At 41.0% G+C, this 13,745-nt stretch overlaps 1 protein-coding gene across 1 annotated transcript in view; it reads right to left on the minus strand.

Moving 5' to 3' along the window:
* The window catches only part of LOC306981298 (SPRY domain-containing protein 3-like), a 69,100-nt gene that overhangs the window by 4,553 nt on the left and 50,802 nt on the right, over positions 1–13,745 (minus strand). Inside the window, exons 8-9 of the mRNA XM_079580867.1 lie at positions 2,388–2,507; positions 2,077–2,192 (exon numbers count right to left, since the gene is read on the minus strand). Of these exons, the coding sequence (XP_079436993.1) occupies positions 2,077–2,192; positions 2,388–2,507 (236 nt within the window). The remainder of the gene's footprint in view (positions 1–2,076; positions 2,193–2,387; positions 2,508–13,745) is intronic.

Consider the following 13,745-nt stretch of genomic DNA (forward strand, 5'->3'; position numbering starts at 1 on the left):
CACCTGAGGCGAATCACTTATAACGCCAGACTAACCATATACATGTCTGGGTCAGTGGTTTCGCTCGGGATAATTACTCTCCTTCATTTTGAAGGACAGGGTTGAAAAAAATCCGTCATAAGCTATTTTTATCCTTCATGAATTAATCTCTCATAAGCGTTTTTCTTTTTTTTTCTTTTTTATAAATGTATATATATATATATAGGCTGCATATTATTTTTTAGTAAAAATGTGAGATAGCAGGATAAATGGAGCTAAACTAAACCTGATCTGAACAGTACATTTTGCAACAGAAATGTGCATAAACTCGTGCGTAAAAGTCTCAGAGGAGACGACTTTCAGAGTCACCTGCTCATCAATATCAAGGCTCAGATTACGCTAATACAAATGTAAAGTGGAGCTTATTATTTGCATTTGTCAATTTTAACGGAATATAAGAGACGGTGGGTGAACAGGACAATGTTTACCAGTTCCATCACTGCACGACGCGCCGCCCGCTACGCACACGGGGAGGGAAAGGGAGAGGGAGACATAGATGAGCTCGTCCTGAGACTTACGTGAGAAGAGCGGCTTCATATGGGAAGGATATTATTAGCCGTTAACCGCGTTTGCATCGTGGTTTTCTTCTCCTTGTTGTTGTTAGGAAAGTTAGCTAGCTAGGCAGTGATACAACTTGTAAGAGCTCATCCAAGACAAACTTTAGAGAGAGAGAGAGAGAGAGAGAGAGAGAGAGAGAGAGAGAGAGAGAGACCCGCGTGCTATGAAAAACAGCAGAGCTGCGTCTTTATTTTCGTTTCGGCTTCATTTTCAATCCTTCAAAATGACGGACGGCCTTTGAAATTTTCCGTCAAAGTTAAAAATATTCCGTAAATGACGGAGAATTTTCGGTTAATGTAACCTCTGGTCTGGGTCGATAGAGTAATTTTTGGAATATAACTGACCTTACATCACATGAATGATGCATTTTGAGGGACTATTTTCTAGCAGATCACTCCGCTGCGTAGCTTATACCAGTGGTTCCCAGCGAGACAAATTTGGGGGGTCGCCAGATCCTTTAGATAAAATATACATATTTTCATTAGCATATAATCAAATTTTTTATTGTAGCATGTGTTTGCTACTTTACCGGAGTACCATTATTTGATCATAGTTTGATGAATTTTATTTCAGCCATTTGTTTTTTTCTTTGTTTTTTAAGAATTATGAAGGCTAATGTTCCTATTTTTCACGGTAAAACCCGGGCAGGGGGTCAGGAACCCCTTTGCCTGTTATAATGGGGGTTGCGGCTCCAAAAGGTTCAGAAGCACTGGCTTATACAACCACGAAGCTGATGCTGCTCATATAAGTTCTTTTAAATGCAAAATGGTTAAAATTACTTTATGGACACAGACATTTATATGGTTAGTCTGGTGTTATAAGTGATTTGCCTCCGGTGCTCTGTGGAGCGGGTCACACTGTTTTTAATGCAGGCTAGCTGATACCATAGAAATGCACTAGCCTAGCACTAGCCTAGCGCCACGAAGGACGAAAACGAGGATGAAAGCTCAACAAAACATTTAAAAAAGTGACAAACAAATAACAAATAAGTGGCAAAAATGTGATGATTGAAAAAAATCGCAATATTGATTTTTGGCAAAAATCGTTCAGCCCTAATGGGAGGCGATTGAAATTCGGAAATGTGCCCCTTTAATGCACCAGGTCTGGAGCGGCAAGATCCAACAGGGCGCTCCTACTATTTGTAAACGGAGCAATTTTTGACTGCTCAAAACACTGCTAGGTGCACACGGTGAGTCGCTCTTCCCTGCTCTGGCCCTATCCTTGAAGAGCACCCGTTGGACAACACTATTTTTTTGTAATAAATGGACCTAATCTGATGCGCTCACATGTTTTTCGCTCCTACTACTCCTAAGATCGGGCCTCGTAAGTGATGTGGACATGTTTAACCGTCCAAGTCGCAGCTTCTTGATCCCCTTAAATAAAACCCCTTGTCTGCTGTTTGAATCAGACTTGACTTTATATCATACACTTTATCTTTTGGGGTGAACCACATTTCTTCTCGCGAGTCCCGTGACTTACCGTGACTCTGGGGACGTTCTGTCCCGGCTCCGCCTCTTCCTCGTCCTCCTCCTCTTCCTCGTTCAGATACAGAAGGTTCTGGACGCTCACCGCCGGCTCCGGGTCGTCTCTGTCGCCTGAGCACAACAGGAAATGTACAAACGCTAAGGATGAAAATGAATCAGGTTTCTACAAGACAAGAAAGGACCGTCTTAAATCAGGGAAATATCTTCAGAAGTGCTTGAATTAAGGCTGATTTTAAGTAGATTTACAAAGTGATAAAACGTGACAAACAAAGCTGACGTGTCCGTGACGGCGGCTGTTCGACCGACCTTCTTCCTGGAGGATGAAGTCTCGCGGGAACATGATGCCGCAGCCCATAATGTCGCCCTTAAAACAGCGCGGCCCGAAGGCGTCTCCCACTCCACTGCCCTGGAACAGCTTCCCGTCATCTGCGACAAACAGAAGGAAGTCAAAGTATTTACAGCAATGGCTCGATTCAGTGTGTGTTTTTTAAAGTGTAACAAGGACTGAGTGTCTTTCCTAATCGGTGGTAAATGACCGAAAGCACATCAGCAGAGGGTGGGTTTTGTGATTCATTATCCTGTTTGAATATTTGCGTGGATTGTGGAACCATCAATAACAAACACCACAACACTGACACTCGTCTGCCCTTCACTGACTGGTTTACGGCGCTTCCCTTTTGCTCATCCTCAAAACCAGACTCACCAGACTCAGTCACTGGTACAACGGTGAAACTGGATTTTCTGATTATTAGAGCGGGGCTAAAGCTAAGGCTTTACCTGAAAGAACAGCTCAAGGTGAAAGAGGCAAATGAGAGACATTAAGCAAACTGTCAGAGCACAGCACAGAAGCCCCGACCACTGGACAGTCGGCCACGCAGCTAAGTGAAGTCTTACAGAGCCATTTTCTGGGACAACTCAAACTCTTCCCTCTCCTCTTCTCTCTCCTCTTCCCTCTCCTCTTCTCTACATTAACTTTGCTCATCATATTAAGCTTTTGCAGGACAAACTACAAACTATTTCTCCCACTGTGAGTTAAACACTGTCCATCTCCTGAATATAGGTGAAGGTTATCGTGTGCTTTATTGACTCATCCTTCAATCCCCCAGGAGTAACCCATCAGGAGACGAGGGCGACCGCTGCCTGGGGGACCCATCTCCAGATGTGCAGCAGAATCACCTCCTGGAGGATTAATCTCTTATGCATGTTTTTGGTTGATGGGGGAAACCGGAGCGCCCGGAGTAAACCATCCAGTCACAGGGAGAACATGCAAACTCCACATAAAAAGGCCTGGGAATCGTTCGGCAATGAATATCGATGGTCCGGCTTTAGCGCCAGTATTAAAGAGCGCTGGGCAAACTCCACGCCACAGAAACATCATCAAAACACCAGTACATGCCCCCCCCTCATACCCACCGCCCTCCACAGAAGTATAATAATCCAGTCTGATGCAGGAGGTAAATCTTGGGAAGGGACCACGGCTGTAGCATCGCCATGGGAGTCTGTCATAGCCAAGAATGAAGCTGAAGATTTACCAGCGCCCCCTGTCTGTGCAAAAGTCCACTCTACAGTCTGCGTTTAGAAATGCAAGAACGGGCCCAAAGATTTAGAGGGGAAAAACAAGTTCACGTTGTCAAAAGAGACAATACTGAAAAGTGAGCAGTACTCTATCAGGTCTTTTTCATAAATCCTTGCTCCTAAACTGCTCTGAGCTTCTCAGATCAGACTGTCAGACTGGCCGTTCTCTGTGACGGTTGAATTTCACCTAAGCTTGAGCTATGAACAAGCTGAACACAATCTTCAATCACTTTCACTCACAAAAAGAAAGCAGTCGTTTCACAGACAGTGATCATCAAACAGTAACCTGCCCTGTCCCCAACTGTGAAAGCTTAAAACATTACATAAAACGCTGCTTTGACGCCCGGGGAATCCTCAGAGAAGAGGGTTCTTGTACGACACTTGTCTTCAAAGAAAGAACAACAGCGATTCCAAAGAAATCTTCAAACAACGGCTGGGAACGAGGCCAAGACACGAGGCGAGCGCGGAGGCCGCGTGCAGACAGGTCGTCCCGGCGGATACAGGTAAATATTTACGGGGTCGCCATGACACCCAGCTCAGGAGAGGACTTAAACAATCTCTATCTGAGCCGCTCACGAGGAGATGGAGACGCATCGGAGCAGAGACATGCGGGACTTTCACAAAATAACAACCCTCTGACGCAACGCCTGAAATCTAAAAATAACTGTAGATTTTAAAGCTTTTCCTGTGGGTTAGAGTCACATAAACATATATATGGTAATGAGCGAAGGACTAGGCTTTCATGGACAGAACACATTAATGCTGCTCATAACTTCATGGGACTTGCCATTGCTGTTTAATGTGACACTATAGAAATGCCACCTTCACCAGTCTTTGGGCCCAATGTTCCTCCTGGAGCAACAACTGCGTTGCTCAAAACAAAGTTGGTACAAACAATGGGCCGTCAGTACTTTCTGTGGCTTGAGGGTGAGAAAAAAGGGGTCGGCTGAGGCGCAGTGAGCCACAACTAGGGCTGCAAGGTTTATCGATATCGAATCGCAATCGAGGTTTTGGCTTCTGCAATAACCTAACCTCAAAAGGCTGAAGGTTTTTCTCATTTGAGTGATAGATGTCACCGATGAGAAACCTCCGATCTCAGGTTCAGCTGCAGCAGATAAAAGTTTGTCCCATGAAGCTGATTCGACCGTGTTTAGAAGCTTTGTGATTCCATCCGGGACTTATTTCAGTCTGGCTGTCCCCCAGAGGTACACTGAATATCGGGGAAACTCCCCCAGAAGAGGGCGCTGTCCACATAAAACCAAATATTTTAGAGTAGATTATTCTCTGTTGTTCTGAAGAGTGGCCGTCCGACTTTTGGAAAGATCTTGCAAAAGTTACAAGTTATTCAAAACAAAGCAGCAAGACTTGTGGAGAAACAAGTAGAGAATGCAGCTCTTTTGAACGGCTCGAAGTGGATCTCAATACATGCGTCTCCAATGACATCACGCATCGTTCCGGCGGCCATTTTGAATACCAAAGTAGAATTATGCAATACTACAACATGCAACAAGTCTCTACTCTCAGGATGAAAATGATTGACAGCTGCATTTTTATGTACTCGTAATCAATGCTTAAGAATACAACAGTAAAAACGCGGCCCCAGAGACGCACGTTTATGTGAAATAAGCAGCAAATGTGGCTCAGACGTAGCAGCTCAGTCTGTGGAGCTACAGCAGGATTTACTTAAGATCTGCTTCACTAAATGAACAAAGAGGAAACAGAAAACCTTTCTCTGTGATTTTTACAGTTTGTCATGTCAGAGTCTGTGTCAGTGTTTAAGTTGCTCAAGACGTTAGCATGCTACTGGTTGGCTTCAACATGATAAACACATGTGTGGCCACATCTATGAACATTGAGGAAATACTACAGTAACAGCTCTGACCTCTGTCACATGTCGCATCCAAGGCTAGATGTTTGGAGTTTAGTTCAAGGTTTTCTCTTGGAGAGGTCGGAGCTGAGCTGTTGAAGCTAAATACTGATGCTAACCGGTAGCATGCTAACATCTTGAGCAGCTTAAACACCGGCTTCTTCACATAAACGTGCGTCTCTGGGGCCGTGTTTTAACTCTTATCTTCTTGAGCAATGATTACAAGTAGGGATGCACCGACACCACTTTTTCTAAAACCGATACGAGTACTTTGATTTAAGTACTCGCCGATACCGAATACCGATACGAGTACAAGGCAGTTTCTTCAACATTCTCACTTTTTTCACAGCAGATTGGTTTGTAATAAGTTAATTTACTCATTTACATTTCCTTAAGTAAAGTAGGCAACACATTTATGAGCAGTTACATTAGAATTGTGCTGATGCCATTTATTTATTTATTTTATTTTAATTCAATATAATTTTAAATTTTTATTGCACTTTATTACACAGACAGAAAAGCCCATGTCCAAAAGCTCCCCAATGCCTGAGCTTTATTCATTTATGTATTTTTATTTAACAATAGTATTGAGATGTTACTTAAATGGTCTCTCTCGTGTGTTTGTAGTAACTTAGCGAGAAGCTACCGCGTTTTCATTGTTCTGCTGCAGCTAATTTTCGCTCAATATAAACATGCTGTATCTCTTTAATTTGGATTTTCTGAGGACTTTTTAGTCACTGGGTTAGTTTTTCAGCTGAATAAATCCCTGGGCATAAAACGGCGTCAGAATGGCCAAAACTGTTAGCCGCGAGTTAGCAACGTTAGCCTGTATGTTGTAAACACTACAGACAAGTACAAGTACATAAAAATGGCACTGTCGATCAGTTGTAATTCATTTTCATCCTGAGTAGAGATATTGTTACATGTTGTAGTATTGCATAGTTCTACTTCGGTATTCAAAATGGCCGCCATAACAACAAAGGTCACATGACTGAAAAGCATGTATTGTGAAAAGAGACGGATCTATTTTACCGAGAACTCCCCCGACCGAACACAAGAATCGTCCCAAAACTGAAGCACAAGTGAAAGCTTTTTGCTCTAAAGTTAAATGCACTAAAAATGATTTGTCAGATCACAAAGACTCGCAGAAAAGAGCCGTAAATCCCGTCATATAGCTTTAGTCACAGCTTTAGTCTAATCTTAGTCAGTAAAACTATGACAAAAATTATAATGAAGCAATTTAATCGAGAAGTGACACTGGTTTAAGGACTTGATGTTTAAAACCAAAACATATTAGTAAGACATGTCGGTATGAGCGCAGAGCTTATCTGATCGTGTCCCGGGGAAAACAGGGTGCGACTCTGTGGACGCTGCGGGTGTTGAGCGGGAGCGTGTGACTCTGGAGAAGTTTAAAGCGGTTCGACGGTAAATGAAGCTTATGAAATGTACTCATTATGGACTGATTTCGTCCGATAGGCCCCACAGCTCCCGCACACGACCACGAGCCATTTACCAGCCGAGTCACACTCACTTTGAACAGGTCAGGTTTCACATGATGCAAAACTTCCGACAGGACTGAGGCGCAGAAATAACTACTTTAAAGAGGCTGTGGTTGGAGCGTTCGACGTCCATGAGGTTTACAATATTTGACTAGGATTGCATTAAATTAAATCTGTTTATCTGTTGTAATAGTCAATTTTACTTTCTTTTATAATAGTACTACAGAAAGGAATAGCTACAGACGGCATCTCAGGACTCGCCCATATATGGTCATGTTTGAAAACAGTTAAGGGGGAAAACAATCTGGAGAAAAATCGAAACTTTCTTTAATTATTCAAAAAACACTTTAACAAATGCTGAATTATGATCATAGTTTCTACTAAATAAAGATACAAAGACATGGAGAGGAGCAAAGTGGTTCAACAGCCCATAAATACATTAATGCTAACATGGTGCTTCATGTTAGCATCGGGCTAATGCTAACGCTTAGCTAGCGCGAGCTATAACTGCGTTTTTTTCACTTTTACTGAACAATGTGCTGTGAGAAAATATCCATATGGGCCCGATTTATACTTGACTTTATTTATGTGATAAATAAGTTTATATTCCACCAGAACATTTCTAAAAAGACTGGAAAATTGTGTTTCTCTAATGGTGCGTTCCAGGTGATTGAAGTCGTAAACAAAACGGCTAATGCTACAACAGTTAGCTCATACGATGCTAACGTTTAAGAACGTTTCTTTAAACCAGATCTAATTACAAACCTGCAACATAACGTTGTGTTGAAAGCTGTGAACAAAAGTAACGTTCACGTCACTGATGTAGTGGTTTCGTTACAGTTTTAACGTTAGCAGTACTGCTCCACTGGGGGGCGCCATTACTGTCTTCATCTCGTATACGAACTCGCAGCAGTCTTCAGGTTTCCGAGTTTACAAGTTGTAATTACCAGTTCGAGCGGCTCCAAGGCATTTTTCCAAGTGGGAAGTGGTGAATTTACCAGATACCAGTTGCCTGGAACGCACGATAAAGATTCTATTTTCCCCCTCGGCGAAGCCACGCCCCCTTCTATGACGAGATGCCGACTGTATCTATAGACACTAACAACATATTTGGAAATAACCATATACTGGATGATATTCTCCCATGTTGAATATTGTTTCACAGCAATGTACTTGATCAAAAACCACAGTCTTTTCACATATGTGCTCTAATTAAGAAATAAATATGTTTAAATTTTGTTAGTGTCTTGTTTATGTGAGTGTTAAATGACCTGGCCCCGCCTCCTCATGGGGAATTCATTAAAAAAAAAAGAAATCATGAGACCAGCACTTGATCAACAGTCATGGGGGACTGTGAAGTGCGGTTTTGGAGGTGCACGCTTTCATTAAAGAGACTAGATGCAAGTTGGTCATTTTATACTCACTACTGCCACCTCAGGTCTTACGTGTAACTGCAGCTTCTATATTAAGCTCGTGCATGACGGCACTTCAGACCCGAAATAACATCTTTCTGAGTGACAGTGCAGGATTTTAGAGGCAGTTGTGGTGAACATTCTACACATTAGGACATAGCTGGAACATGTAGGGGGAGGAAAATACTGAATTTTAACATTTTTAAACTCCGTATAGTCCCTTTAAGGCTTGTTCTAGTTGGAACACTACCTATGACAGCTAGAGAAAGCACCACCTACGTCTCATTTAAAGGAACAGGCCACCGTTTTTACATACTGAAATATGTTCTTGCCTGAGCTTAGACGAGTTGATGTGTACCTGTCTGGTCTTTGTGCGTGCGCTCAGTCACGCAAAACGACCAGAGATGTTGTTAGCATTTGGCCTCTCTCAATGTATTCCTATGGCTCCAAACGGTGGTGAAATTGGAAGCTACCGCGCTCTTCCACGGACACAAAGAAAACCTACTCAACACTACTCGGCCTTACAAGTAAATGTTTCATGTTTATTTAGCAAATCCCCAAACTGAAACTCAGTCCGTTGAGTTTTTTTTATTCTTTTAAATGATTTTAAACTGAACTGTAGCCATTTTAACTCCTGTATGTGTTTGTTTTCAGTGTGGAGTCCGTTACTCAGCTCCGCGGTGTCTCTCTTTCCGCAGCGGGACGAATCCAAACGCTGTTATTGCTGCACTCCACGTGTTTTCTAAGTTTAGCAAGAATTCACACCGGGCAGAGGAGTAAAAACACTGGTCTGAGCCGCGGACAAAGGGAAACATGCAGGACTTGAGGTGAATAGAGAATAAAATAAATGTAGCGATCGATTTGAAAGGTTTGCAGAACATCACTGATATACAGTTAAAAAAAACACACATTTTACATGGTTGAATCTTAAAGAGGGGGTATTATGTTTTTTCAGTCCCATAGCACCAGTCTATATCACACTACAATGATGACCAAACCTTCTGTTGGTCTGTAAATGCAGTAAATTAGAATAACTGCCTTGTATAAAATGTCTCTCAAAATTGCTGTAGTGAATGTCTTGAAATCGGCCTCTGTCTCTTTAAGAACCTCTGACCCTTTCCGACACGCCCCCTCCACACGCTGTCTGTGGCATCAGTGGGGAGGGGGTTCTGCTGAGGAGCAGTGGTTGGTTACTCGGCTGGTGACGAAAGCTCGGAGGCGTCTCCAGGAGGTGGGGGCGTTCCTAGGAGGACTCAGGCAAACCTATCCCTAAAATGGCCGCCATCAGAGTTTTTACAGATGACTCAAAAATACGTGAATGTGCCAAGGCAACACTTCAGGCATGTTTTTAATGAGGGAACAACATAATAACATGATGTAGAGCTTGAAAAAGTCAATTTTGCATAATACCCCCCTTTAAAGGTGCTTTATGCAACTTTTTATGTGGAAAAAAATGTTGATATTTGTGCGTAATTGACCTTGTAGTGATCCAGTGGCTGTATGAGTGGACAACGTGGCGCCCAAACCTACAAAACAACTGATCCTGAAGCGTCCTAGAGACGTGATGGAAAGTAAAGGCACCATGCTGCTTTCCATCCATACGGCCGCTGGGTCTCTACAAGGTCAAATACGCACTAATTAGAGCTGGGCTAAATGGATCGACATTTTTCAAAATAAAAAATCTGTGATCGATTTAAGATGAGGTGGGACACAGAAAAACTGTCATTTTGAATTTCTTAAAAGATCCTGAGGGTTATGGAACAAAAACGTCAAGTGGAGGATCCTTCTTTATTGGAGACTGTTCGCTCGTCCAGACAAAAACTGAGTAAGAACAAAACCCACTCTGAAAAAATCTTTGTTACTAAACCGGCATGTCAATTACATAAAAAAAATACACACTTAAACCTGGCTCGATCCATTATTTAGATTTTGTTGCTGAAAATATTTAAAAAAAAATGTTCCATGGAAAGAATAAAATGACAGAAATTGCAATACATTTTTTCCCTCATGTTTATGTCAGTATCGACAGCAAAGGTCTCAAACTGATGTCTCTAGATCAGGGGGGCCCAAACATTTCGTCTCCGAGGGCCAAAATGAAAAAGTGCCTGTGAGTCGCGGGCCAAACACGGCGATGTCAAGCACGAAAAACACATAACTGCAAATTATAAAGTTACTTTTTTTATTTACTTTTTTTCTTTTTCGATAGCCTACGTTTGCATTTGATTCTATCTATGCAAATAACATGCTATATTAAAACAAATGGTAACTGTGGCAAAAGCCTAGTTTTAGTAAAACAAAATCAACAATTGTAGCAATTTAGTGCCAAAAAAAACCACCTGTATCTACAACACCTACAGTAACTTTACCTCATTCGTTCACTCAAAGAAAATGACACATTAGATCATTTTGAAAGTGTCAGTTCTGCATCAATTCTTTTATAAGTCAATTTTTAACATATACTGTTGTCGACGTCAACAACCTTTGCAATAAACGTTGGAAAACTGTGAAAGTTGATGCTACAACGCTCTGTGATTGATAAACACCAAGACACCACAACAGTGTTTCCAAAAGGAGAGAAACAGCGCCCCCAATTTGAAGCTGGTGGTCAAAAAGTGTACTGCATCCATATTTACCATTGAGAATGAATGGAAGAGAGTTAGTATTATCCACACGCGGCCAACAGAAGTGTTTCGGCCCCACTTTGGGCACCCCTGCTCGAGATTATAATTTTATTTCCCATTTTCACCTGCAGTGACAAAACTCATCATTCAAACATGTATGAACCAAACTAAACGAGACTCCGGGTTTGATTTCGATGTGTGTACGACTTTATAATCAGGTTTAAAAGCTTGAACAGAGTGAGTACTGCAGTAAACGGACCTGTACTTCTGCTCTCAGCATAAACATGGACTGAAGTATGAGAAATATGCGCCGACCCAACAGGGCAGAAGCGTCCGCGGCCGGTCCTGGGGTCAGCTCCGCGAAAGCATATAAACTTTACTGAACAAACACGAGGAGACGCATTACATACATCGCCGGAGTCGTGCGGCGAGATCAAATATTTAACACCGAGGGTGAAATGCAGAGCAGCGGGGGATCCTCGGGCCGGAGGAGCTTGGAGGAGTCAGGTTCAGACACATAAGCAGTAATAAAAGTTGATTTAGCGGAGAAATATTTAGATTCGTGGATTATTTTAAGGCTCAGTGACAGACGTGTTGTGACATGAACCTCGCGCACAAGAATTCGAAGTGATTTAGGGGTCGAGAAGTTTGTTTTCTGGAGCTTTCAGAGGTTGCAGGACAGAGTCACAGAGAAGAGAAGCCGAAATATTTACTCAAGCAAGAGGAAAAGTCTGATTCATGCTTCAGTGATGATGTTAATTATGAGAAACAAAACATGAAATGATGTGAAAATTGAAATATTATCAAAGAGAATACCAATAAAACTAGGGGTGGGCCGATACTGTCCCAGGTCTAAATGAAAAAGTAAAGGAGACCGAGCTTGTTCAGTCGTCGGTCACAGACTGTGGAGAGTTTCAAATCACAGCTCAAAGGGGCTAGATGCACTTAGTCATTTTATGCTCATTACTGCCACCTCAGGTCTTACGCGTAACTGCATCTTCTACATTAAGCTCTTACCGCCCGCCTAAACCAAATGCATTCTGTCCTCTTTGGCTATAGGCGTGTGTAACACCTCATTTGAAAGCTAAGACCCACAAAACTGATCTTTTTCCTTGCGTTTTTGTGCGTGTTGTGTCTCCTTTTTTTAATGTTTGTTGAATTTTTTGTTGACTTTTTGTCACATTTTTGTTTAATTTTTGTCACATTTTTGTTGAATATTTGTCATTTTTTTGTTGAATTTTTGTCACATTTTGTTGAATTTTTGTCACATTTTGGTTGAGATTTTGTCATTTTTTTTCAAATTTTGGTTGAATTTTTGTCACATTTTAGTTGAATTTTTGTCACATTTTTGCTGAATTTTTGTCATTTTTTTGTTGAATTTTTGTTGAATTTTTGTCACATTTTTGTTGAATTTTTGTCACATTTTGGTTGAATTTTTGTCACATTTTTGTTGAATATTTGTCATTTTTTTGTTGAATTTTTGTCACATTTTGGTCGAATTTTTGTCACATTTTGGTTGAGATTTTGTCACTTTTTTGTTGATTTTTTTTCAAATTTTTGTTGAATTTTTGTCACATTTTTGCTGAGTTTTTGTCACATTTTAGTTGAATTTTTGTCACTTTTTTGTTGAGTTTTTGTCACATTTTAGTTGAGTTTTTGTCACATTTTTGTTGAATTTTTGTCACATTTTGGTTGAGATTTTGTCATTTTTTTGTTGATTTTTTTTCAAATTTTGGTTGAATTTTTGTCACATTTTAGTTGAATTTTTGTCACATTTTTGTTGAATTTTTGTCATTTTTTTGTTGAATTTTTGTTGAATTTTTGTCACATTTTTGTTGAATTTTTGTTGAATTTTTGTCACATTTTTGTTGAATTTTTTTGTTGATTTTTTTTCAAATTTTGGTTGAATTTTTGTCACATTTTAGTTGAATTTTTGTCACATTTTTGTTGAATTTTTGTCACATTTTTGTTGAATTTTTGTCACATTTTAGTTGAGTTTTTGTCACATTTTTGTTGAATTTTTGTCACATTTTAGTTGCGTTTACATCCTTGTTTTTGTGGCTGTTTTGGTGCTTTTTTCCCCAAGCATCTTTTTGATTATGGTAAAGCCAAACTGGAGAAAATGTGATCCGTTCAGGTGGGAGTCAAGAGGTTAAGCTCGTGCATGACGGCACTTCGACCCGAATCAACACCTTTGCAGGATGCAGGAACAGAGCAGGATTTTGTGTACTACCCGCCTCTGGCTGTGACATGACCTGAACCTTTAGAAAAACACTGTAATGCTCAAAGCCAGTCAGCGGGTCGTTTCATCAGATACAAGAGCATTAAGATCTGAAAACCCGATGGAAAAGCAGTGGCGATAGGATTATTTCCTCTCACGGTTATCTGCTGGTGCCCTGCGATGTTTCACAGACAAAAACCTGACATTGTAAATGAGCAAATCTTCCAAACGGCAATTTCGATGTTATCTTGCAGACGATATAATCTCCACCTCCAATTACAGGTGTTACTAGAGGTCGGGTTTTTTCAGGCCAATGCCGATTTTTGGGGGATTTTTCAAAATGTCTCGCCGATATTTCTGTTTGTGAACTGTCAAATGTGTTCAGTAGGTACTTCAGAGGGACCTTGTTAGAAAGACAAAAATAAAATATGATCTGAGGTTTACAAACTTGTCCCTGATTTTCAAAGGG

Source organism: Gobius niger (genome assembly GCF_951799975.1).
Source record: "Gobius niger genome assembly, chromosome: 22".
Lineage (NCBI taxonomy): Eukaryota > Metazoa > Chordata > Actinopteri > Gobiiformes > Gobiidae > Gobius > Gobius niger.